The sequence below is a fragment of the Leopardus geoffroyi genome, chromosome C2, assembly GCF_018350155.1.
Source record: "Leopardus geoffroyi isolate Oge1 chromosome C2, O.geoffroyi_Oge1_pat1.0, whole genome shotgun sequence".
In the NCBI taxonomy this organism is placed as follows: domain Eukaryota; kingdom Metazoa; phylum Chordata; class Mammalia; order Carnivora; family Felidae; genus Leopardus; species Leopardus geoffroyi.
In genome coordinates this window covers 2,345,516-2,372,390 of record NC_059333.1, presented here as the reverse complement: position 1 = coordinate 2,372,390, position 26,875 = coordinate 2,345,516, and the positions used below count along the sequence as shown (strand labels likewise).

General features: G+C 49.7%; 1 protein-coding gene across 5 annotated transcripts in view; it reads left to right on the top strand.

The window, feature by feature from the left end:
• The window catches only part of TRAPPC10 (trafficking protein particle complex subunit 10), an 87,095-nt gene extending 62,370 nt beyond the window's left edge, over window positions 1-24,725 (top strand). For 4 of the 5 annotated variants that reach the window (XM_045501211.1, XM_045501210.1, XM_045501206.1 and 1 more), the window contains 10 exons: window positions 3,183-3,697; window positions 4,697-4,838; window positions 5,867-6,025; window positions 6,848-7,077; window positions 14,247-14,347; window positions 15,419-15,545; window positions 16,419-16,589; window positions 19,652-19,829; window positions 22,778-22,972; window positions 23,312-24,725. In XM_045501211.1, coding sequence (XP_045357167.1) covers window positions 3,183-3,697; window positions 4,697-4,838; window positions 5,867-6,025; window positions 6,848-7,077; window positions 14,247-14,347; window positions 15,419-15,545; window positions 16,419-16,589; window positions 19,652-19,829; window positions 22,778-22,972; window positions 23,312-23,556 — 2,063 coding nt within the window. In that variant the 3' untranslated portion in view covers window positions 23,557-24,725. The remainder of the gene's footprint in view (window positions 1-3,182; window positions 3,698-4,696; window positions 4,839-5,866; window positions 6,026-6,847; window positions 7,078-14,246; window positions 14,348-15,418; window positions 15,546-16,418; window positions 16,590-19,651; window positions 19,830-22,777; window positions 22,973-23,311) is intronic. The other variant, XM_045501207.1, reaches the window with a different exon arrangement.
• The last annotated feature ends 2,150 nt before the right edge of the window (window positions 24,726-26,875 follow it).

The following is a 26,875-nucleotide window of genomic DNA, read 5'->3' as shown; positions in this document are numbered from 1 at the left end:
GCCTTCTGAAATCAAGGGTACCCCCGGCCACCCAAAGAGCAAGGTTCTGACTTCAGCTACTAAGTGGTCTATATTCAAATCTTCCTCAATGGTGCAAAAAAATGTTTTTATAAAGTATTTTTAGTAGAGTCCAGTCAGGGATCACAAATTGCATTTGATTGTTATATCTCACTTCTCTTTTAATTACTTTTTACTTTTTTATTTTTTGAGGGAGAGAGAAAGCGTCAGCAGGGAGAGGGACAGAGGGAGAGAGAATCTCAAGCCGGCTCCGTGCTGTCCCTGCAGAGCCCGACACGGGCTTGATCTCGCAATTGTGAGTGCGTGACCTGAGCAAAAATCGAGTTGGATGCTCAACCAACTGAGCCGCCAGATGCCTCACTTCTTTTTTAATTCAGAACAGTTTTTCCCATCTCTTTTCCTTTTTTTAATATGCTGTTTTTAATATACTAGCTTTATTGAGATACAGTTCACCCATTTGCGGCGTACAATTCAGTGGCTTGTAGAACATTCATAGATACGCACGGCCATCGCCACACAGTGAATTCTAGAACGTTTTTGTCTCCCCCAAAAGAAGCCTCATACTTATTTCTCCCAGCCTTCCTCCTACCCCCACCCCTGGCAACCACTGATCCACTTTCTATCTCTGTAGATGCCCATTCTGAGTATTTCACGTAAATGGAGCAACCACACGTGGTCCTTTGTGACTAGCTCATGTCCCTGCGCGTCACGTTTTTAGCACTCATCCATGTCGCAGCCCGTGTCGGTGCTTCCTTCCTTTTCGTGGCTGAAAGTAGTCCTTGTATGGATGGACCGCACTCTGTTTATCCCTTTGTCCACTGTGTGACATCTGGGTTGTAAGATGCTGACCTTTTAAAGGCATCGAGCCCATTGTCTCACAGGCTCCCCACCTTGTGGAATTTGTTGAGTGTTTGCTCAAGGGAGCAGCACCTAGGAAGGTAGGTCTGAAAGGCTTAGATTTAGGCCAGAGATTCGGCAGATCCATTTCATAAGTGGTGCTGTGTGGTGAGGTTAAATTTATTGTAACATTTAGCTCCTCGTGTTTAGTTTTTCAAGAAGACTGCTCAGTTAAGATAGTTACTGCCTTAGTCCACTTAGACTGCCATAGCAAAATGCCTCACGCCAGATGCTTAAACAACAGACATTGTTTCTTGCAGTTCTGGAGGCTGGACGTCCAAGGTCAGGGTGCCAGCGAGGTTGGTTTCTGATGAGGCTTGTCTTCCTGACGTGTCTTCACGTGGCAACAGGAGAGACAGAAGTGGGGTGGGAGGGGCAGGGCGGAGAGGGGTGGGGGGGGGGAGGGCGAGGGAGGGGGAGCGCTCGCTCCACTGTCTCCTGATAAAGACACTAACGCTTCATGACCTCATCCAAACCTCATCATCTCCTAAAGGGCCCATGTCCACATACCATTGTACTGGGGGCTAGGACTTCCACTTAAAAAGGGGGACCACAGTGGGACCCCTGAGGGCTCAGTCAAGCTTCTGACTCTTGAGCTCAGGTCACGATCTCACAGTTTATGGGATTGAGCCCCATGTCAGGCTCTCACTGACAGCACGGATTCTCTCTCCCTCTCTCTCTGCTCCTTCCCGCTCGTGTGCATGCACTCTGTCTCTCTCTCTCTCACTCTCAAAGTAAATAAACTTAAAAAAGAGGATGGGGTTGACCACAGTGCAGTCTATAGCAGTTTTTAAGTACTTGAAAGCCAGTGTTTCCAAAGATTTTGGCTTCAGGTAGGTAGATATACGGTTGTTGATTGCTGGGGTGCATTTCACTCAAATTGAGCTATCTGGATGGTTTCTCAGGAGCAACATGGCATTGGTTTGTTTGTGTTTTTTTAGATTCTTTTTTTTTTTTTAATTTTTTTTTTTTAACGTTTATTTATTTTTGAGACAGAGAGAGACAGAGCAGGAGCAGGGGAGGGGCAGAGAGAGAGGGAGACACAGAATCCGAAGCAGGCTCCAGGCTCTGAGCTGTCAGCACAGAGCCCAACCCTGAGGCTCAAACTCGGGAACCATGCGATCATGACCTGAGCCGAAGTCGGACGCTTAACCGACCGAGCCACCCAGGCGCCCCTTTTAGATTCTTTAATGTGCCCCAAATGGTCATTGGCAGGGCCATGTGCCACGTCTGCTTTATGTGACACGTATGTGAGACTGCACAGGCACGCCTCCTGCCAGCATTCCGTGACGACGTCTCTGTAGGACTAAGATAGTCTACGATTGACCGCTTGTGCTTCCTTTCCTTCTCTCCTTCCTTCCTTTTAATTAAAGTTTATTTATTTATAATTTATAGTTACAAGGGAGAAAGAGAGCACATGTATGAGAGCTGGGGAGGGGCAGAGAGAGAGGAAGAGAGAATCCTAAGCAGGATCCGTGCTGTGCTGTCAGCGTGGAGCCCGACGTGGGGCTGGAGCCCATGTTCCGGGAGAGCGTGACCTGAGCCAAAATTCAGAGCCAGACACTCGGCCGACTGAGCCACCCACGCTGCCCCTCAAGTGCTTTTAGAACATTAATCTCCGCAAGTCTTTCCTTAAGTTGATTAGTGTTTAATAAACTTACCAGTCTGGCAGCCTTGTACATTTTCTGGCAAACCAGAAAGAAGGCCAGAGAGTACAGCGGGTTCTCCCGCTTAGTGACTGGGAGGCTGTGGCCTCGCTGCCCTCTGGGGGTCCAGGACACAGGGCTCCCCACTGGCTGGTTTCATAGGCTGGCAAGCACCTGGGTTTATTTCCGGATATATGGGGGGAACATGGGCATCTTTACTTGAGAATTTCTTTTTTTTTGAGAATTTCTTTATGTAGATGGGAAAGCGGTGGAGTTGTTTGAAACAGTTCTAATAATTGGACTATTTATAAATACTGTTTTGAAATTCAGGGGTTAATTGACCTGTTTTTCTCTTAGGTTTGCCAAAACAGAGCTTACAGACCTTAATTTCTTCACATTTTATGACTTCCAGGAGTCATCTGGGCATGTGTTTATGCTTCCCTTTTGACCAAATACCTCGTTTAGCTGTGCGAAGATGGCGCGGGGCCGGGGGGTTTACGCCGTCCCCTTTGAATAGCGTCGCTTCCTGCTTCTCGTGCCCGGTAGCGACCGAGGCCCCGCCGCCTGCAGGCAAGCCAAGGTGAGACCTGGCGACTAACTCGTGGTAATGTGCGTTTACAGGTCAGAAAATAGTACTCCCTCTGCACTGTTTTGCACAACTGAGAGACCTCCATTTTACCCCTTCCAACGCCGTGGTCCACGTGGGGGGGGTTCTGTCCGTGGAGATCACCTTGTGCAGCCAGATGCCCATGCCCGTCCACGTGGAGCAGGTCGCCATCAACGTCCACTTCAGCATCGACAAAAACAACTACCGCAAGACCGCCGAGTGGCTGACCAAGCACAAGACGTCCAATGGGACCATTAACTTTCCGACAGAGACCTCGCCTCTCCCCGCACCGCAGAACAACTTACCCGCGCTGGAGTTGTATGAGATGTTTGAGAGAAGTCCTTCGGACAATTCCTTGAACACAACGGGGATCATATGCAAGAATGTTCACATGCTCCTGAGAAGGCAGGAGAGCAGCACTTCCCTAGAAACGTCCTCCGGTGTGGCTCTGGAGGACGGGGCCCACGTGCTGAAATGTAGCGGTGTGACTCTGGAACCGGGGGCCAATAGGATAACGTTCAGGACGCAGGTACGTGTCGAGGTGGGGAGCTGACTTTAAAGACGGGTCGGGAAGGGTGTCGGGCTCGCCCCAGCTGTTGGAAGTGTGGCGTCTCTGTGCCCTACCCTGGGTTTTGTTTGCATCCTTAAAGAAAAATAGACTGACGTTTTAAAAAATCTTTTATACTTAAACAGATTTATGGCAGTTGATACATTTTTTGCAAATGTTTATTTATTTATTTATTTATTTATTTATTTATTTATTTATTTATTTATTTATTTTGAGAGAGAGGGTGCGAGCATGCTGGCCGGGGAGGGGCAGGGAGAGAATCCCAAGCAGGCTCCACCCGCGAGCCCGGACGTGGGGCTCGATCTCATGAATCGTGACCTGAGCCGAAATCAAGAGTCTGATGCTCAACTGACTGAGCCACCCGGGCACCTGGCAGTTGATACATTGTGAAAGAAGTTCTTAACGTGGATAATTCTGTTTGCTCTCGCTGGTATTAAAAAATACCATTTGTTGGCCTGTGCTTTCAAAGAAGGTGGCTGTCATACTAAACTTTGTTTCCTTTTGTTGGCTGCTCGGCTGTCAAATTAGCGGCTCTGACCTCTCTTCCAAACCTTGCCCTCAGGCAGAGAGCCCTGTAGTTCCTGGACTGAAGACGTGGCCAGCGCAAAGTACCGCTTGCCGTTGGTCACGAGTTCTTAGTGTAGGCCCAGAGCAGGGCTCCCATCTCATGCCGGATGTTCCATTAAACACCTGTCGGAAGAGAACGCCAGTTTGTTCCATTGAAAATAACGGACTAGAAGCAGAAGGGCAAAGTTATGCCTCAGTGACTTAGGAAATCCTCGTCGGGGATGGAGGGCGCTCCCGAGCGACCTCGTGCGCGGCTGGCCCTGGAAGTGCAGGGCAGAGCGGGGAGGGCGGGGCGGGGACGGGCCGGCTAGGACGGCACAGCCCTCCCTCGGAGGATCCATAGATCCATAGATGGTACAGGAGTGGGGGTGACTCGCCTGCTTGTGCCTCTAGGCCAGGGAGCCCGGAACGTACACGCTGCGGCAGCTGTGCGCCTCGGTGGGCCCGGTGCGCTTCGTCCTCCCTCACCTGTACCCCCCGGTGCAGTACGACGTGTACTCGCAGGAGCCGCAACTGCGCGTCGAGCCGCTGGCCGGTGAGTGGGCGCCGGGCTGGGCGGGGCCCTTCCCGAGGGGTCCCCCGGTCCTTCTCCGCAACCACTGCCCTTTTGTTAAGTCCTCAGAGTAGGAGGAACTGGCGCAAAGACCACATGGCGCTTAATTGAAAGCACAGACGAGTGAATTTCTCAGCTGTTTAGGCCGAAGACGACGTATTTACTTGGCTTATTTCTTCCATTTGGGAAGAAGAGTCAAGGAAAGCATTTTTCCTATTTAATCTCTCCATACTCCCTACTTTTCTTTTTTTTTAAAAAAAAAGCCCCCCATGGCCTCCAGGGAAGGCCCTCGGGTGCTGAGCCGTCTCAGCCGGTTCCACGGCACCACCGGAGGGCCTCTGCTGACACGAACCTAGCGCCGTGGCCCCGAGGGCCCAGGTGCTCCGAGCGCCATGGTCGCGGTGCTCATACCCTGCTCCCGGCCGTGGCCCTCGCTCCCGTTCTTGCCTGCGCCTTCCCGCCCCTCTCACCTGTTTCTTCCTCCTCCCCCTTCCTCACCTCTTGCCTTCTTCCTTCTGCCCGTCCTGGGGTGGGATTCGCAGAGACCGCGGCCCACCCCTGCCCTCCATTTCCTTCCGGGAGAAAGCAGTGGCCGCACCTTCTGCCCAAAGGTCCAGACCTAACCCGAAGAAGCCAGAAGCGGTTCTGAATAGCAGCGGTACATTCGGTTCCACGTGCGGTCTTTAGTGTCCTTACCGGATTCTCTCTCGCTGCCTTTTTGGCAGATCAGTTTTGAGACCCTCACAGACGTGGTTGCCACTGTGATCCCCAGGTCTCTCCTCGGTACTGACGGGTCTCAGGTTCTCTTGTTCCCAGCAAGGGCCCCCTCAACTGTGCACCCCACATCACCGAGATGAAGAGTGAGGGTGGAGGGGTGGGCCGTGGGGGGATCATGGAGCACCTAAAGGGAGCACATCTGGTTTAGTAGGAGAAACGGAGCATCCTTTTAACCTCACGGTAGGCCTTCCGTCCACTGATTGTGGTACTGATCGCTGTCTTTTTCCCTTTAGATAGCCTTCTGGCTGGTATCCCTCAGAAGGTAAAGTTCACTGTCACCACTGGCCATTATACAGTAAAAAACGGGGACAGCCTGCAGCTCAGCAACGCGGAAGCCATGCTCATCCTGTGTCACGCAGAGAACAGAGCAGTGATCTACTCCAACACGAGAGGTGAGGCGGCAGTCACCTGGTGAAGGCGGACCCTACCGTGTGAGGCTGTAAGGCGCCTGTCGTCCAGGCCGCGCTCAGGCGGTGTCTGAGGACCACTTCTCCCAGCAGCTCTCTCATGGCAATGGCCTGCCTGTAGGTGGGCTAGGACCCTGTCGCTGGATGGGACATTATATTTGGGGGGGGGGGGGGAATGGACTGAGAGCCGTGCATATGTTTGGTGGCCAGGCGGTGCTGAGCTTGCTAAGGACTTGTAATGCAGCATCATGGCCTGGGTCCCTGCTCCAAGATGATGCCCTGTCAGCCTCCAGTCTCCTCCTACCTCCCCACCCCCACCCCCACCCCCACCCCCATCACCAAAAAGCAAAAGCAAATCAGCCTTTTTAGGCACTGGGCAGAAGCCCTAAAAAAGTCCCGTGTCCCCCGGTCCCCAGGCAGGAGGTGTGGAGAGAGGACACTGGTCCCCTTCTGGGCAGGCGTTGGTCTGGTGGTGGGACGGAGCGGGAGCACGCGATGCAGGGAAGCACACAGTAGGCCATGGGTGGGCCCTGTGGGAAGTGTCCCTTTTCTGCTTTCAGACTTAGCACAGCGACCGTTCTCTGGCCCACGGCCAGCCAGCTTCCAGACAGTATTACTGTCTTAGAGGGTTTGTTCCCGATTTTCCTGCCTCTGCCCTCCCACCGTAATCCTTTCTAGTACACTCTTCTGCACATGTAGCAGCAGCAGGAGTTGGGCTGGACCTTCACTGCTGAGCCTATCACCTACTAGTAGAGAAAGGAACAGCGGAGGGAATGTGTTAGAAGTGACTCTTTCTGTCTTTCCTAGAAAAGGCTTCTGATGCATTGCTCCGGGTTCAGTCGTCTGACAAGGTCACAAGCATCAGTCTGCCCGCTGCTCCTGCGTACCACATGATTGAATTTGAACTGGAAGTTCTCTCTTTACCTTCAGCTCCAGTAACTGGAGGAGAGAGCAGCGTGCTGGGGATGACAGAGTCCCACAGGAAGCATAAGGACACACAGAAAGCTGGCCAGTGCATGGCTACCACAGACCACAAAGTAAGGAGGGGCTGGAATTGCTCAGCTCAGGAAGGCAGCCTCTGCCTGCCTGCCGCACTCGCGCGAAAGAGGGGGCTTCTGTTGAAGTGGCAGATTGCCCTTTCCTGATGTCACAGCCTCTCGTTGGATTTAGCATGTATAGCTTCGAATCACCCCTTCTTAGATAAGGGGTACGTCGTGCAAGGACAGAGACAAACAGGCTCTAAGTTTCCTACACCAACTCAAGAGGGAAGGACGGTTTATCGTAAGAGAGAATGTTTGCTTAGGGGAGGGAAGTTTGGGTCTGTAGTCCATTTGTCTTGATGAAGAGGCTAGGTTGAGTTCCGTGTCTTGGTGTGCTTCCATTTCTGTCCACTGAAACGCCCCATCAGACTTAGCCAGGAGGAAGCGCCATCATTTTACGCTTTGATGTTGATGTCGATTGACTGTTATTTGAGAGATCCATGGCTTAGGTCCACATCCACGGTCCTTCAGCTCAAGGACTGCGTAGCTGCCGTTGTGCTCGTTCGGGCATGTCCGTGTCTTGCAACACAGATGTCACTTCTGAGGGTTTTTAATGGCCCCACAGGACTGTACATATATGCACACCTTAAAAAGCTGCTGCCGGTGGGCCTGGCTTCCAGTCACCCTGAATCTGCGTGCTGAGACCCTCCGCTCTGGGACAATGACAAGTCTTGGCACACCCTCCACTGCGGGAGGTATCAAAGACACAACAGGTGCTGGGACAGCACGAAGGTTTGAGTGACAACCGAAAGCTGGGATGGGACCGAATGACGAGGTTCATCTCCTACACGGGGCCGCTCCTTCCAGACTGGGAGAGGCGGGTGTTCCCAGTTGGTACAGAGACCAACTCGGAGAGTCCAGCGAAATGGACAAACAGGAATATGTTCCCAGGAAAGAACAAGATAAAACCTCAGGAAAAAGCATCTCAGTGAAACGGAGACAGTTTACTGATAAGGAGTTCAAAGCGATGGTCACGAAGACGCTCACCAAACAGGAGAAAAACCGATGGACACAAAACCTCAACAAAGAGATGGGAAATATAAGAACGTACCAAAGAGAAATCGCAGAGTGAACAACAGAACGGCTGAACTGAAATACAGACCAGATGAAGCAGAAGAAAGGATCAGCCACTCGAGGTCCGTGGAACTCAGTCAATGAGAGCAGCAAAAAGAGTGAAAAAAAGTGAAGACAGTTAGGAGCTCATAAGACATCAAGTAGACTAATACTTGGATCCAGACTGATATTTGGATCTCCTTCCAGAGGAGGAGAGAGAGAAAGGGTCAGAAATCTCCTTGAAGAAGTAATGGCTGAAAACTTCCCTAATCTGGGGAAGGAAACAGGCATCTAGATCCAAGAAGCCCAGAGAGTTTCAAGGAAGAAGAACCCAGAGAGACCCACACTAAGACACCTGATAGTTACCTACCAAAAAGAAAAAGCCAGGAGAGAAGCTTAAAAGCAGCAAGATGAAAACCACTTGTCATGTACATGTACGTGATGCTAAGTCTATCGGCAGACTTTTCGGCAGAAACTTTTCAGGCCAGAGGCAGAGGCACGATACATTCAAAGCACTGAAAGGAAAATCTCCAACCAAGAATACTCTCCCCGGCAAAGTTACGACTCAGAAGTGAAGGAGAGGTAAAGGGCTCTCCAGAGAAACAAAAGCTAAAGGGGTTCATCACCACTAACCGGGCCTTGTTACAGGGAATTCTTTAAGCTGAAAAGAAGGGGTGTTCACGAGAACACATGTGAAAGAGTAAATCTCACTGGACAGGTAAGTATATAGTAAAAGTACTGGGTTAATCAGTTATAAAGCTAACGTGAAGGTTAAAAGACCTAAGTAGTAAAAATAACTGCCATTATAATAACTCATTAAGGAACACACAGATAAAAAGATATAAAGCATGACTCAAAAATATCAAATGTGGGGGCGAGGAAGAGTAAAAGTATTGAGCTTTAGAATGGGATCAAACTTCAGTATTAACTGAAAATAGATTGTTACAGATACAAGTTGTCACATGTAAGCCACGTGGTAGCCACAAAGCAAAAACCTGAAGCAAATGCACAAAAAATAAAGAAAAGGAACATAAGCATACCACCAAAGTCATCAAACCACAAAGAGAAAAGAAGAAAGGAACAGAGAGAAACTACAGAAACAGTCAGAAAACAACAAAAATGGCAACAGGCACGTGCCTGTCAGTAGTTACTTTAAACGAACTCACTCTGTGTCCAGTCAAAAGACACTGAGCGGCTGAATGGGTAAAAAACGCAAGACCCGTGTATATTCTGCTTACAAGAGGCTCACTTCAGATACAGGGACACACACAGACTAAAGTGAAACCAAATAAAGAAATCAAAAATCTAGAACAGCTAGACTTCTATCAGACAAAATAGACTTTAAAACAAAGACTATAATAAGAGACAAAGGGGAGAGTGTTACTTAGTGGGGTCAATCCAACAAGAAGATACAACACTTGTAAATGTTTGTGTGCACAACACGGGAGCAGCTAAGTATATAAAGCAAATGTTAACAGACCTACAGGGAGAAATGGACAGCAATACAATGATAGTAGGGGATTTTAATGCCCCATTTATATCAATGGATAGATGATCCAGACAAAATCAGTAAGGAGACATTGGCCTTAAGTGACACATTAGACCAGATGGACTTAACAGATGTTTACAGAACATTCTGTCCACAGGCAGCAGAATACACATTCTTCTCAAGTGCACATGGAACATTCTCCAGGATAGATTGTATATTAGGCCACAAAACAAGACTTAACAAATTTAAGAGGATTGAAATCACGTCATGCATCTTTTCTGACCCCAACAGTATGAAACTAGAAATTAATTACATGAAGAAAACTGGAATATTCACAGATATGCGGGGATTAAACAACAGGTTACTGAACAACCCCTAGGTCAAACAAGAACTCAAAAGAGAAATCAAAACATGCCTTGCGACAAATGAAAATGGAGATGGGACATACCCAAATTGGCCAGATGTGGCAAAGGCAGGTCTAACAGGGACGTTTGTAGGGATAAATGCCCACCTCAAGAAACCGGAAGTCTCAAGTAACCTAACTTTACACCTGAAGGAACTAGAAAAAGAGGAACAAAGCCCAGAGTTAGTAGAAGGAAAGAAATAACAAACGTTAGAGCAGAAAGAAATGAAGCAGACTAAAAAGGCAATAGGAATGATCAATGAAACTGGGAGCTGGTTCTTTGAAACGATACAGTCAACAAACTTTTAGCTAGACTCACCAAGATAAAAAGAGAGAGGACTCAAATCAGAAATCAAGGAGATGTTACAGCTGACACCACAGAATAACAAAGGATCACAAGAGACTGTTATGGACAATCGTATGCCGACAAATCGGGCAACCTAGAAGAAAGGGATAGATTCCTAGGAACATACCACCTACCAAGAGTGAACCATGATGAAACAAAATCTGAACAGAATGATTACTAGTAAGGAGACCGAATCAATAATCAGAACCTCCCAACAAATGAAAGTCCAGCCAGAAGGTTTCACTGGTGAAGTCTACAGAATGTTCAAAGAAGATGTATTAATTCTTAGTACATTCTTACAGTTCTTAAACTCTTCGAGAAAACAGAAGAGGGGGGATCTCTTCCAAACTCATTCTACGAGGCCAGCATTGACCTGGTACCAAAACCAGAAAAGGATGCCACAAGAAAAGAAAATTGCAGGCCAGTGCCTCTGATGCGCCTAAGTGCAAAAGTCCTCAACAAAATATTAGCAAGCCATATTTAACAATACACTAAAAGGATCGTACACATGATCAAAAGGGATTTATTTCAGGGATGCAAGGATGGTTCACCAGCCACAAATCAGTCCGTGTGATACACCATGGTAATAGTAGCAAAGTGAAGGGTGAAAATAGACACAGGAAAGGCATTTGGCAAAATTCGACATCCGTTTATGATAGAAACTCTCAACAAAGTGGAGATGGAACATACCACAACATAATAAAGTCCACATAGGACAAGCCCGCAGCTAATAATGTGCTTGACGCCGAAAGCTTTTCTTTTAAGATCAAGAGTGAGACAAGGATGCCTGCTCTTGTCACTTTTATTCCACGTGGCACTGGAAGTCTTTGCCAGAGCAGTTAGGCAAGAAAAAAGAAATAAAAGGCATCCAAATCGGAGGGAAAGAAGTAAAATGTCACTATTTGCAGATGGCATATTGCGTGCGTGCGTGTGTGTGTGTGTGTGTGTGTATAAAGCTCTAAAGGCTTCATCAAAAAACTCAAATTCAGTAAAGGTGCAGGATACAAAATGAGTATGCAGACATCTGTTGTGGTTCTCTGTACTAATGATGAGCTATTGGAAAGAAAAATAAAACAATTCTATTTACAATCGCATCTAAAAGAAGAAAATACCTAGGAATAAATTTAACCAGGGAGGTGACAAACCCACAGAATGAAAACTACAAAACAGATGAACATAAGAGAATCTAAAAACATAAAAATAATATAAAAATAGGGAGGGGTACAAAACATAACAGAGTCTAAAATCCAGAGAGCAAAATGAGGGTGGCTGGAGGGGTTGTGGGAAGGGGGATGGGCCAAATAGGCAAGGGGCACTAAGGAGGACACTTGTTGGGGTGAGCACTGGGTGTTGTGCATAGGGGACCAATCACTGGATTCTACTCCTGAAGTCGTTATTGCACTATATGCTGACTAACTTGGATGTAAATTTAAAAAATCAATCAAATAAGTGAAATTTAAAAAAAAAAGAAAGAAAACTACAAAACTTTGATGAAAGAAATTGAAGAAGATACAAATACATGGAAAGATAACCTGTGCTCTTGGATTGGAAGATTTAATATTGTTAAAATGACCGTAACTGCCCAAAGCAATATACAGATTGAGTGTAATCCCTACCGAAACTCCGATGGCATTTTTCATAGAAATAGAACAGAGAATCGTAAAATGTATGAAACCACAAAAAACCCCAAATACCCACTACTTTCTTGAGAAAGAATAAAGCTGTGGGCACCATGCTCCCTGACTTCAAACTATATTACAAAGCTATAGTAATCAAAACATTATGGTGTTGGCATAAAAGCACATACACAGATCAGTGGAACAGAATATAGAGTGCAGAAATAAATGCACACATATATGATCAGTTTATTTATGACAAAGGAGCCAGGAATGTGTAATGGAGAAAAGACAGTGTCTTCAAATAAATGGTGCTGGAAAAACTGGGCAGCTACATGCAAAAGAATGAAGCCGGACCCCTGTCTTACGCACAAAAAAATAACTCAAAATGGATTAAAAGCTAGAATGTAAGACCTAAAGCCATAAAATCCTAGGTGGTGAGCTCCTTGACATTGGTCTTGGCAGTGATTTTATGGATCTGACACCAAAAGCAAAAATTAACAAGTGGGACCACATCAAATAAAAAAGCTTTTACACAGCAAAAGAAACCATCCACAGAGTCAAAAGACAACCTACTGAACGGGAGAAAATATTTTCAAATCGTATATCTGATAAGGTGGTAATACCCAAAATATATCAAGGACTCCTACAACTCTAACAAAAGCCCCCACAACCTGATAAAAATGGGCAGAAGATCTGAATAGACATTTTTCCAGAGAAGACACACAGATGCTCAACATTACTAGTCAGGCTGATGGGATGTGCAGAGAGGGAGCCCTCGTGCGCTGTTGGTGGGGATGCAGACTGGGGCGGCACTCTGGAGAACAGTATGAATGTGCCTCAAAACATTAAAAATAGGGGTGCCTGGGGGGCTCAGTCGGTTGAGTGTCCGACTTAGCTCAGGTCGTGATCTCATGGTTTGTGGGTTCGAGCCCCGCATCGGGGTCTGTGCTGACAGTGCGGAACCTGGAACCTGCTTCGGATTCTGTGTCCCTCTCTCTCTCAAAAATAAACATTAAAAATAGAACTACCCTCCAATCTAGCAATTCTACTTCTGGGCATTTATCCAAAGAGAATGAAAACAGTTACTTGAAAAGGTATCTGCACCCCCGTGTTCACCGCAGCTTTATTTGCAACGGCCCTAAGTGTCCAGCGATGGATGAATGAATGGATAGAGAAAACATTGTGTAGATGCACCGTGGAATATTACTCACCATAAAAAAGAAGGAAATCTTGCCATTTGCAATCTTGCCGTGGACCTTGAGGACGTTACGCTCACTGAAATAAGACAGAGAAAGACAAATACCATACGATCTCTTCTATATGGAATCTAAAAACAACTAAAACCAAGCTCATAGATAGAGCAGACCGGTGGATGCCAGAGGCAGGGGTGAGAGATGAGGCATAGGAGAAACGGGTGAACTGGGTTTTTTTGTTTTTTTTGTGTGTTTTTTTAGTTGAAATAAGTTGAATAATTAAAAAAAAAAAAAAAACATGCGTTAAACCAGTAGGATAACAGGCTAACACACACAGTCATCGCAGAGAGATGAGGCTTAGAACACGAGACTGGTCAGCACCTCAGGGATAATGTTTTAATTTTCATTCCTTGAAATTTTCTTCCCTTATCTGGTAACAGAGTTCAGGAGGTGAAATTGATACTTACTTCAACGTGAGCGCGAAACCAGGGCTGGGTGAACATGCATCTGTGCTCTGTGTCATTTGTTCCAGGGGGAAGTAAAAGGAAGCTTGAAGCAAGGCTCATGCCCTTAGCGGAGTTACCAGCTGGGTCCACACCGCGCCCCCAAAGTGCTTGCTTCTCTGTTACGTAGTCGTTGTCGTGTGGATTATTTGGCTAATACATTTTGTAATAGTGATTGATCATGTCGACTTGACAGAACGCTTTGTCATAACCTCCCGCACGTTAAAAACCGCCTTTGGCGTCGCGGCCACGTTGGTGTGGGAAGAGCGAGGTGGCACTGGTGTTCCTTGCCACGGCATCAGCTCTGGAGCTTTGGAGACCGTTCTGGTGACTCCCGCACATTTGGCCGCTTCCATGTTTATTTTTCTCGTCTGTGTACGTAGTTTTATGTTTCCCCTTTGTTCGTGCATGTGATGAATGGAGGTTTGCTTTCTAAACAAGAAATGGCGAGGCCATCGAATGTCTAAGAAATTGGCAGCCACCGCTGATTTGGATGGATGGTGTGGCGGTGGCTGTGGTCGTCGAGTGGTCTGAACGCGTGTCCCTCCGTCTCTCCTCAGGTGTCCATTGACTGCCCGTGGTCCATCTACTCCACCGTCATCGCCCTGACCTTCAGCGTGCCCTTCAGGACCACACACTCTCTTCTATCCGCCGGGACACGGTAAAGGTGGCCCCCAGGCCTTGCTCCTGCCCCACGCCCTCCTCCACGGAGCCCCTGGCTGCACAGAGCTCGGCCTCAGGGACGCTGAGCATGTTTTCTTACGTAACCGTGACGCCGCTTTCCACATGTTGAGATTCACAGGGATTTCCTGCTGCTCTGTAACAGCCCGTCCGGATTCACATTTCCCCAGATGTCTCAGAAATGCCTTTGTGCGGTTAGGATGTGGGCAGTGGGATCCAAACCAAGGCCCCATTTGATTATTAGAGACTTTCTTCTCTCCTGTTTCTCAGGCCAGCGACCCATTGACAAACTTGGGTCATTTCTCCTCTAGAAGGTCCACCATTCTGAACTTGACTGGTCACGATCTTGTGGGTTTGTGACGGACGCGAGTGCTTGGAGGCGGAGCCCTGTGCCGTGTGTCCCCGCCAGGAGACCGTGCGTGTCCGGCTGTCCCACCATAAGTGGTGACGTGCACACTGCTCCCTGGGCTCAGGGCTGAGTCTGGCCTCTCGTCACAAAATTCCTTTTGTTTTCATCCGTTGATGACCTCGGATGACCTTTGCATCATTTGGGAACAACGGTGTCGGAACTGTATTTAGAGCGGGCGCTCTGCTAGCGGCTTGCTTGCGTTTCCTTCACGTTACGGGGAGGGAACCATAGATGTTAATGGCGAAGACACCAGCGCTTCCGAGCAGAGCCTGGGTCGCTTTATTCAGACTTGTCGTCGTGTGCATCGGGGTCGACGTGGACCCCGCGCTTCGTTTCTCCGGGACCGTCACTCTCTCCAGCCTAACTCCCCTCAAGCTGCTGCGTGTGCAGAAGTCCAGTGACAGCCGTGTAACGGCACTGGGTCAGAAACAGAACGTTCTTTGGTCCGGTTTTCCTCAGAAGCAGCTTGCTTGGGGAGATTGGGTTTTGGCGGGGACACTTTCCCCCGTAAAATCGAAGGTGGAAACACACGTAACAAGTGGTTCCTACTTCACTTCCCCAGGAAGATCTTCTCAACAAGCCAAAGTACGTTTACCGAAGTTCTTAAGTTTCAAAATCATATTCTTTCTTTTTCTGCTTCAGGAAGTACATTCAAGTTTGTGTCCAGAATTTGTCGGAACTTGACTTTGAGCTGTCGGACGGTCACCTCGTGGATCCTGACAGTAACGCCGACCTACAGCTGGTGCCACTGAACGCGAAGTCCCCGCAGGTAACGGCTCTCTAGGGTGGAGCGTCCACCCCCGGCAGGAAACGGCGGGGGCCAGGGTGTGACGGTGGTTCCAGCAGGTTTTGATGAAGACATAGTCTGCCTGTAGAGTGAGCCTTGCAGCCCCGAGAGTGACGTCCCGGCGATAAGCGCGTCTGCTCTGAAATGGCCGCGTCGTTGCCGTGATGTGCGTGCTGTGCCTCCTGCGGGCTGGGCGGCACGGGGCGGATTGGGGACAGTGCTCTCTGCGTTCTGAGAGGAGTTCAGTCTTAAGCTTGCCCTGCTGTGTGCACAGCTTTCTGGGAACACCTGTCCGTGCCCGAGGAAGACCTCTTGTGTCCGTGTAGCTTTGTAAGGCGTCCCACCCGTGTTCGCGCTGCCCGGCTGAGCGCAGACCTTGCCGTCGCAGATGTTCAAAGGGTTTCTCAGGATGTGTGATCTGTAGCATTTTTGAAGGACTTCCCCCGGCTAAGAGCTGACCCATTTCAGACGCTGGCCCAGTTCGTCCCTGTGCTCACGGGCGGTGCTGGTGCTTCATTCAGGCTGATGTTAAGTCTAAAGTCATTGGCCTGAACGTAAAGGCCACCTTTGCCATCGGTTGATGGCATTTCCCAGTTTGGAAACGTACAAGGCACTGTGTACTGATAAACGTTCTTGAAGCGCTTTTATGGTCCCCTGTGCCATGAAGCTTACGGAGTCAGAGAAGACTAAAACCTTTAACTGACTTGGCGCAGTCTTCCAGTGGAGAAGGGCAGGAGGACCGTGGGGCACGGGCGGGAGCACCAGGAGGCGGGTCCCGGCGGCGGGCTCGGAGCGTGGCTCGGGGTGCGGGGCCTGCTGCGTCCGTGTGTGCAATGACAGTGACTCTTTCTGCAGCACATCCACAGCAAGCAGTCAGTGTTCTTTGTGTGGGAGCTGAAGTGGACGCGAGAGCCTCCCCCTTCTCTGCGCTGCCGGTTCTCCGTTGGATCCTCCCCGGCTTCGGGAGGACGGCTCTCCATCCCCTTAAAGCCGTACACTTACGAATTTCAAGTGGAAAATTTTTTCGTATGTATTGCATTATTTTTTGGTGGGAGTGTGGGGTGGGAAAATGGAAGGTGGCATCATACTCCTTTTAATTAAGAAAAAACCGGATAGAAAAAGTCTTTCAGGGTAATGAGGCAACAGATCAAGGAAAATAGTTAACACTTGGAGTAGCTCAGTCGTTGGCTGATTTATTTTAGACCCGCGGGTCCTTTTCGGGTGACATGTGTGGCCCTGGCGCAGGCCTGCCGGTGGCCTTCAGATGGGTGTTTATAAAGACCCAAGGCTCCTGATCTCTGCTCCCTTTTCTCTCGCCCACATTCAGAATGTCCTGGAACTATTTCTTAGAGTCCTTTCATCCTGATCCTGGCTGCCGCTCAGGGGGGGTAACTTTATAAGGCACATCTCTGATTTTTTAAAAGCAAAGCTGACAATATGTAGAAACTGACTTCACAGAGTGTTGCGAAGACGTTCCCATAACCTGCGCATGAAGCGTGCAGCTGAATGTAGCCTTGAGCTAGATGAGGACTCGCGGCTGTGTGTTCGTTTCTTTGGTGAGACGCTGGATGTTGTGTCAGGGAAATCAAAACGCAAATACACGAGTTTGTGCTGTTTCCTTCCCTTCTCTACTGCTGAACTTGTCAGGCACTTTGAGGTGTGTTTGTGTGTGTGGCTCTTGCTCTGAGCGGGTTTTTCAGTAACCCCTTTCAGCCAAAAGACTGTTTTATTTCACTGTCTTTATCAGACTTAGATTGCAGTGTAGTCACCAGCATGATTCGTCTTTTCGTGGCACAAGCAGGAGCCTTTTTGGTGTTTTAACACCAGCGCCACGACCACTCCCGTGGTGCAGAGGCCGTGACTGTGTCTGGCCTGCTTATTACCACGCGGTAACTCGCCCGTGGTCACGCTGTCGCTTCTGCCTTTGCTGCTTCCTCTCCACGTGGAGAGCACAGAGACATTTCTGGTGGATCGCTCTTTGAAAACGCATTCTCTGGGGCGCCTGGGTGGCTCGGTTGGGCGCTACCGACTTCGGCTCGGGTCACGATCTCGCGGTCCGTGAGTTCGAGCCCCGCGTCGGGCTCTGGGCTGACGGCTCGGAGCCTGGAGCCCGCTTCCGATTCCGTGTCTCCCTCTGTCTCTGCCCCTCCCCGGCTTGCACTCTGTCCCTCTCTGTCTCTCAATAAGAAATAAACGTTAAAATAAAATTAAAAAAAGAAAACGCATTCTGTGAGGCCCAGAAATAAAGATGCCAATTTTCTTTAAGGAAAAGCTGTTTTGAGATTGAGATAGACAGTCTACACACCATGAATTTCACCCATTCGAAGTAGACGGTTCAGCACAGTCGGCATATTGACAGAGTTATGCAGCCATCATCATGGTCTCATTTTATTTTTGTTTTTTAAATGTGTATTTATTTTGAGAGAGAACGAGAATGTGAGCAGGGGAGGGGCAGAGAGAGAGAATCAAGCAGGCTTCCACACTCAGCATGGATCCCAATGTGGAGCTCGATCTCACAACCCTGGGGTCTGACCTGAGCCAAAATCCAGTCGGACACCCAACTGACCGAGCCACCCAGGGGCCCCCAGGCTCTCAGTTTAGGACACTTTAAACATTTTGCTTTATTTATTTTGTCTTTTAAATAATTTTTAAGTGTTTCTTTATTTTGAGAGGGAGAGAGCGAGCACGAGGCGGGAAGGGGCAGAGAGAGAGGGAGAGAGGGAATTTCAAGCAGGCCCTGCGCTGTCCACACAGAGCCCGACATGGGGCTTGATGTCACAAACTGAGATCACGACCTGAGATCAAGAGCGAGACTTTCAACTGACTGAGGCCCCCCCCCTCCGCCCTGGGCGCCCCTTCATTTTAGAACACTTTGATCTTTCTGGAAAGAAACCTTCTACCCCAGCGCTAGGCAACCTGCAGATCTGCCTGTTCCAAACACTTCCTACACACGGGAGCGTGTCACACGGCTGTTTCTGCGACTGGCCTCTTTGCCTTGGCGGACTGTTCCCAGGGTTCACACATTGTGTTGCTTAGATCAGACCTCAGACTTCAGTGGAGGAAGAGTAATTCGCCGTGTGCATAGACCACGTTTCCTTTCCCAGTTGTCGGTGGCTGGCCGTCTGGGTTGTGTCCGCCGTGGAGGGGACACACGTGGCGGGGGCTGTTCCGAACAGTAATGCCGTGAGAGTCCCCGTGCGAGTGTTTGCGAGTTCAGCTCTGGTGGGCAGATAACCGGGTGGGGTTGCCCGGTCCTGTGGCAACTCTGTTTACGGTTTTGCAAAGTTGCCGCGCTGGTTTTCAAAGGGACACCGTTGAGTACCCCCCCCAGCAGCGTGTGAGCTCCGGGTCTGCACATTCACACCGCCACTTGTTTTGGTGTCTCCTTGCTTCTGGCTGGCCCCGGGGCCGTGAGGTGGCATCTCACCCTGGCCCTGTCGCCACACTTCCCTGACGGTGAATGATGCCAATCGTGTCTCATGCGCTTCTTGGCCGCTTGCATTTTTTTCCTTTGGAAAGATGTCTGTTCGTATCCTCTGCCCATTAAAAAAAATTTTCTTTAATGTTTACTTATTTTCGAGAAAGAGAGAGAGACAGAGCACGAGTGGGGAAAGGCAGAGAGAGAGGGAGACACAGAATCCGAAGCGGGCTCCGGGCTCCGAGCTGTCAGCACAGAGCCTGACGCGGGCCTCAGACCCACGAACCGCGAGATCGTGACCTGAGCCGAAGTCGGACGCTCAACCCATTGAGCCACCCAGGCGCTCTGGATGGATCCTCTGTCTTCCCGTCCCCCTCTCTCTGCCCCTCCCCTGCTTGCCCTCTTTCAAAAATAAACAAACACCCCCTGCCCCCCCAAAAAAAGAGGGAGACTGAGGTGCCTGAGGTGGGGACTTGCCAGGCACGCCGTCCCTCCAGGGCGGTTGTTTAGGGGCCGTGCGCAGCAGCTCTGCTGGCTGACTCCGCGAAGGGCTGAGCCGGCCCCTTCCCTCAGCCCTCTGGCACGTCTGTGGGCAGCACCCCCGTGGCCCAGAGTAGCGTTTGTCCAGGTTGTTGCTGCATCTGTGCTTGTCTGTCTCTTTCTTGCCCAGACGTTATATAACGTGAGAGCTGAGATCCTGCCCCCTTCGGGAACGGAGCACTGTAGGACGGGCTCGCTCTGCTCCTTGGAGGTGTCCATCACGCGGCTCTCCGACCTCTTGGAGGTGGATAAGGATGAGGCACTGACAGAATCCGACGAGTATTTTTCCACCAAGCTTATGTATGAAGGTAGGTCTGGAGGCATCTTTTCCCCTGGCTGTTGTGCTAATCCAGTGCTTGAAGTGATGGTGCCCTCCCTTTCTCAGAGTATAGTGTTCTTTGTCTGAAGAGAGAATGTTCTAGAATCAAAAAAGCTCATTTGAATGTGGCATTGTATAGCAGGTTCCTAGGCTGGCAGGATGTTGGACTTGGTTCTGGGGAGTCCTTCTTCCTACAGGTATTTTTAAGTAGTCGTTGGGCTCAGTGCTGACAACACGGGGGCCCCTAGAGCTGCCGTCCCTCTCTGCCTGGGGCTCGGGGCCTTCCCGTGGCCGTGGAAGCGAGGCCGGAACTCTGGCGCTCAGCGGCCCATGCGCCCTGGAGTCCCTGCCCCTGTCCTTTCCCCTCTGGCCTCCTGGAATCCCCCGTTCCGTCCCCCACCTGACGCTGAGCCCCGCCTGGGCCCCTCTGCTCGCTGACTCCCCCCCAGAAGCCCCGCTCCGCCTCCGCCAGGGCCGTCGGCGTGGAGTGTCGGGACCTCTTAGGCTCTAAAAAGTGGTTGAGGAGCCAAATATTTCTTTCTTTAGCTACTTAAAAAATAACATTACACGAACTCATGCTTGAAAGATAGCTGTTTTCCAAAACAAGACAAAACAGTGAGAAGGGGCGCCTGAGTGACTGTGGGTTAAGCGTCCGACTTCAGCTCAGGTTCTGCGCTGACCGTGCAGAGCCAGCTTGGGACTCTCTCTCTCTCTCTCTCTGCCCCTCCCCGTCTCATGCTCTCTTACTCTCAAAATAAATAAACTGGAAAAAAAAAAAAAAAGAGAAAAGAAAATAGACGGATGACCTTGATTTGCGTTCTTTCCAATCTGATTCCTGGTTCCACGGAAGGCAGCTGAGCCTTCCTTTCTGCCGCACTCGGTCTGCGGTGACGCATTGTGCTGGCTGGAGTGCGTGATGGGACCCCAGGCCCGCGTAGATCTGTAGTTGGTACAGGGCAGTATTTTAAACAACCTTCTGTGATACTACACCAAAACGTGACAAGTGCTGGGCTTTTAGAGGCCAGTTACAGGGTGGAATCTGAAATCATGTGAATGAACTTTTCATACTCAGTTTCTTTAAATCCTTTGACCTGGCTTGTGGTTTGACTCTTTCTTCTTTCTTTCTTTCTTTTTCTTTTTTTTTTTTTTTTTAGAGGGAAAGAGAGCGAGAGTGCATGGTGCGGGGGCGGGTGGGGAGAGGCAGAGGGAGAAGGAGGGGGAGGGAGGGAGGGAGTCAGTCCCAAGCAGGCTCCACGCGCAGGGCAGAGCCCAACACGGGACTCTGTGTCACAACCGTGAGATCATGACCTGAGCCGAAATCGAGAGTCACATGCTTAACCGACTGAGCCACCCGGGCGTCCCTGGCTTGTGGTTTGAAAGGCTCTTCTACCCAGGCAGCATTTTGCGACACCATGGCTTGGTCACTTGGGAAACGGGCCTCCTGATGCACGCGGACCTGCATGTGCTGTCACCTTCTGTTCTACCGTATGACACGTTCGCACCCGTTTCCAGCTCCCGCTGAGCTCATTAGGGTGGTCTGAGTCCTGGGACACTGCCTGGATCCCAGTGGCAAAGCCAAGCTTTCCAAAAGCCCAACTTTGATCAGAGTTTGAGATTGTATCATTGGCACCTTGGAAGTGACGGGCTCCCGCCACTCGTTCCCGAGACCACATCTGCCGAATTCCCCAGACTGAACGGCACCGCTAATGCCGTCCGCGGTGAGCTCGGTAGTCTGTGACCCGTGCTGCGCCCGTGTCCACGTGCTGAGCTACCGGAGACGGTGCCTCGGGGGGCCCAGGGTGAGGAGCACACAGGACCTCCCTCTAATGCTTTGCAACTTCTTGTGAGTCCGTAACCATTTCTGAGTTAAAGTTAAAAAGATGTTTACTTAAGGGTTGCATTTAATAAAACTAACTTGACTGCTTCAGGAAGGACCTGCTTAAGTAAAACTGGCAGTTTTTATCCCCAGATGTGTGGTGTTGGGGAGCCCACCGCCACGACTCTCCCGCCTGTGGGGCCTCGGTTCACGCTGGGACCCGCGGTCCTGCCCGCCCAGCGCGCAGGGCAACACGGGGGGTGGGGGGAAGGCGGGAGTGTGAAGGCAGCGTTGGCCCCGTGCTGCCCTGGGGACCACGCACAGAACCGCTCCAGCGTGTCCCTCCCACGCGCGGCTTCGGCCTCTGCGTGTCCTTTGGTACCACCTGTCCCCAGAGGCTCCTCCTCCCCATCTGTAGGCAGCCTGCCCTCTGCTGCCCCTTCTTTGCTGCTCGTGAAGCTTCTAGTCCTTGAAGCCCCTTGGCTCCTGCTTTGCGTCCCCTTACAGAGGGGACGCCGTAACCTCTCTGCAAGGTCATCCACTTCTTGAGGACAAGGCTCCTCTCTTTTTTGCTTTTGAGTGCCTTCCCAGTTGGGGATTCACATCGTGCCGAGTGACCTCACGTTTGTGTTGTAGAAGGTGCCGATGACTGCTGTGCGCGAAGGCTCTCTGAGGCGCTGGTGGAGGTGCTCTCCGTATGTCTCTTTCCATCCCATCGAGAGGCTTGTCTGAGCGGCGGAGTTGGGATCGGGACCCCTAGTCTTATGCCACCGCTTACCAGATGCGCCAGCGTCCTGCCCTGCCCGCGTTCCAGGTTGAACAGCCAGGGCGGCCACTGTCTTGAAACATCACACACGAAGTTTTCAAGTGAAATTGAATTGCTACTGTTCATTTCTTAACTTGAGGAGAAAAAAGTGATTTTCCCTATGCGTCTAACACGTATTTTCATTATTAAACCGATGTGTTTTATGTTCAGAAGCAGTTAGGAGACATTAAAATACAGGCTGTGTCCAGTTTGGGATTTTGCGCTCTGGAGCGTGGGACTATTGACGCCTCTTATTTGGGTGTGAAAACCGAATGCTCTTGCCGGGGCCAAACCAGTGCTCTTGTCTGCGTTTCAGTGGTCGACAACAGTAGCAACTGGGCGGTGTGTGGGAAAAGTTCTGGCGTCATCTCCATGCCTGTGGCCGCCCGGGCCACTCACCGCGTCCACATGGAGGTGATGCCCCTCTTTGCGGGTTACCTGCCCCTTCCCGACGTCAGGCTCTTCAAATACCTCCCCCACCACTCCGCACACTCCTCGCAGCTGGACGCTGGTAAGGACTCAGAGATGGGGTGCGCTCGCCTTCAGAGCGAGAGACGGCTCCGTGCGGGGATGGCGGGGGGGGGGCTCCGCTCGCAGGGCCCGCGCTTCCTGACCAGTCGCGTGTGCTCGGTGCCGGTGGCATCTAACCGAAAACCCGCTCGGGGTTACGGGTTGTAGGCGCCTGCTCCGGGGCTGGGTCCTCTGAGGGCCCGCGCGCCGGATCCCCTTGGGGGTGGCCTCGTTTAACGTTCTCTCGCTCGGAAGGTCAGCTTGGGTGGCTTGCGGCTCCCCGGGACAGGTAGCAGGTCCCCGTCGCGGGCCCGCGCCTCACTTCCTGTGCGTTTTGCAGATAGCTGGATAGAGAGCGACGGGCTGTCGGTGGACAAGCACGTGGACGAGCAGCCGGACGGCGGCGGCGGCGGCGGCAGGTGCAGGGGCAGCGCGCACCTGGCCTCCGGCGGCGAGCACAGGGGTTTGCCCATGCCCCGGCTGCAGGCGCTGCCTCCCGGCCAGGTCTTCAACGCCAGCGTGGGCACGCAGGTGCTGGTCATCCCCAGCAAAGACGACCACGTCCTCGAAGTCAGCGTCACATGACCATGCCTCGGGTCCTCGCGCGCCCCGGGCCGTTCGTGAGTGCGCTTGAAGGGGTCCCGCCTCCTCTGCCCCCCATCGTCACATCCTAGCGCTAACCGGACTCTCGGTGATTCTGCCTGGCCGTGGAGGCGTCAGAGAATGTCAGTGAGCAGCCGGTCGGCCGAGTGACAGCGTCATTTCCGTGTTGTCCGTGGTGTAAGATTCCCCGTTATTTCTTTTTTCCTCCCTGTCCTTGTGCCGGCGCCTCCGGGGTTTGCCTGGACCCCACCCCCGCCAGCCCTCTCCCTGCCCCTGGAAGGTCTGTGCCCTGCTCTCTCACCCGGCAGCCTCCCGGTCTGCCGGCTCCTTATGGAGCCCGTGGGCCTTCCAGGGGGACACACGGCCACCCTCGCCGTCTTAGTGGTGACACGTGTGTGCCTTTCTGGGCACACGGCTGCCCTCTTTCTGGACCGGTTGGATTTGTAAGGCTCCTGAGGGATAAAACACCATCCTTTGCCCAGATGAGTTGTGCTTCTCTAGAATAACACCCTTTGAGAGCGGGTCAGCGAGGCTGAGTGCTGGAGGGGGGAGGGAACTGAGCCCCTTCTGTGCCTTGGGACGTCACACTGGGAGGGCCTGGAGCCTCCGTTAGCTGGAGCCATTTTAAGGTACTTTGGGGAGACTAGACCAGGGCCTAAGGGACCACTGGTACTGAAATAGTTTAGGAATAAACGTTTCTGGAACCCCTTTTCCCCATGATATTGATTGAATTATCATATGCACTTGGAATTAAATATGTATTTATTTTAATTATCATTACATTGGGGGTTGGTACATTGTTTTCTTCTCACCTTAAAAGTCTTTCCATGTCATTGTCGCTGTGTAATCGATACTTTCTTCTGCACCTTAAGTCCTAGAGGTTAAGAGGCTCCATTTCAGTGGAGATTGGCGGGGCCCTGTCAGTGTGCTTCTAGTCTGGCTGTGGGAATGACGGAAGTCTTGGAATATTCTCTGCCGGTCCACTAAAATTGCAGTCATAACCGTACCAATGGATTAATTTGCTCTCGGTTGTAAATTTAATTGTACATATGGTTGATTTATTATTTTTAAAAGTACAGACTAACTGATGTAATGTTTATGTAGAAGTTGCACCAAAAATCAAGGACAAAATAAATGTGTGTTTGTTTTTACTGGTGTGAGAGTCACAGCTTGTAAATAAGTGTTGGCTGTATGAAACCTTTTCCAGCTCTCCAAAGCAATGTATTTTTGTACATAAGAGATAGAGAACTCTTACTTCCCCGGGAAAGTGTGGTCAGAACGGAGCCTGGCAGGCTGATGCAGAAAGGGAGTGCGGTCAGGCCCAGAGGGCACGGCCTCACGCCCAGCTGGAGAGGAAAGGGGCCTGCTTGTCACCTGCCAGAGAGAGGCTGGAGGAGGCTGGCGTTGAGGGGGTGGCGGGGACTTGGGGCTGCGGGGGTGAAGGGGCAGATCAGAGTCCTTGTTCCCATGCTTCTGTGTTGTCTCTCAAATCACTCAGAAAATAAGGTGGTGTGATTCCCCCGCACCCCACCCTGTGTCTTTTTCGTTTACAGAAATTGGAGATACGTAAAGAAGATCAATATTTGTGAGTTTAATTAAACTTTTCAGAAATTAATCTTCCTTAGGTGCACTTTAAAACTAATAAACTTGGTCAACTAGGCAAATTAGAGCTTCGGAGTCTAATGATAGTTTAGGGTTTCTAAAATGTTTGTTTTGTTGTAAAAATTGATGATTGCCCTACGGATCTGCCAAGCCCTGTGGATGAAGAGATGTTTGAGATGTGATTCCGCCCGAAACACCTCATGTGGTCCGTCTCGGAGCCACCGTGCCTAATGCGGCTTTCCCTCTACACTCTGGAAGGGGACGTGTGACTTGATGGTTACCTTATTTCTGTTTGATTGTGTGTGTGTGTGTGTGTGTGTGTGTGTGTGTGTGTGTGTGTGTGTGTAGGTTCCAATCCCAGGATGAAATTCTCTAATTATGTAATATATATAGAGGGAGAAAAGGAAGGGGAAATCCAAAATGTTCATGGTGGCTTCTTACTGTCCTCAATTTATATGAAATAAAATTTATTGGAGGTTCGGTTTTTTTTTTCCCCCAATTACCTGAGAGATCTTTTGCAACCTAAGTTACAAGGGTGCCTCTGTTTTTATTTTGTTTCGTTTTACCCAAAAGAAAAATGTTACCTATGCCTTCGTCTTTTTTTTTTTCTTGAAGACAGTAATTCGATTTTTGTTGTGTTTACAATAAAATAAGGCTCGTGTGTTTGCGACAGGCTGGTTTTGTTAGTAAAGATGTAGCAGCTGTTAAATAATTGTGAAGCCAGATACGGAATGTGCAGCTAAAAAGCAGAATGTGCAGCTGTTTTACAAATATCTGTGGAACATGTAAATACCAGCAAGTGGAAAAGGAAATAAGTTATAATTTTGGTGAATTTCATGGGGTTTCCTATGATTGGAAAAGTTATAACTTCTGATCTAATGTGGAAATTGTATTTAATCTGAAAATGACTATTACCTACGGTCCATTGTCAGCACAGCCGGTCGTGGGTTGGATTCTTATAGAAGGGAGTCTTGGTTGATATCCCATAGTTAGTAGGGAAAATACACACAGGCTGCTGTCCAGTTTTTCTTTAGTGTTTAAAAGAAGAGTGAGTTACAAAATGAAATGAAAGAAACACTCCAGAAGTGAGCATTGAATGATAAGGATACTACTTTTTAAAGAACAAACTGCACTGATCTAAATGTTCTGCAGTCAACTGTGATCTTTAAAATAAACCCTACGTGATTTTGGAATTTGATTTTTCACGAAAGTGCCCCCTTTCTCTAAATTTATTCATCATATACGTCAGGCCGTAAGACCCAAAAGTATCCTTAATACAATTTGCTGGGATTCTGTGACTGGAAAAGGTGACAAGTTGGTGACTTTGACACTGCAGGTATTAATTCCATTTTCATGGTTTACTACGAGAGTCATTTTTCACATTATTCTGTAATATATTGTTAGACTAAAACCATTGTATTAAGACTGTTTAAAATGTAAGCATTATAATTCTGAAAATACAGATTTTAAGAAGAAACTTTGCTGTTTTGAACTTTATTCTTTTGGTGAGGAGCATGAGAGTGTGTGAAGTTAAAGAATTTTCTGGTTTTCTCTGCCTAATCCTTCTTCCTGACTCGAAGCATAGATTATTTGCTTTGTGGGGAGCACGAGGGATTTTTTCATAATTCATTACCCTACAGGAACAATAGCCGACAGGAACAAAGACATTTGAGTGTTAAGGGCTTGGGGTTGTGGGTTT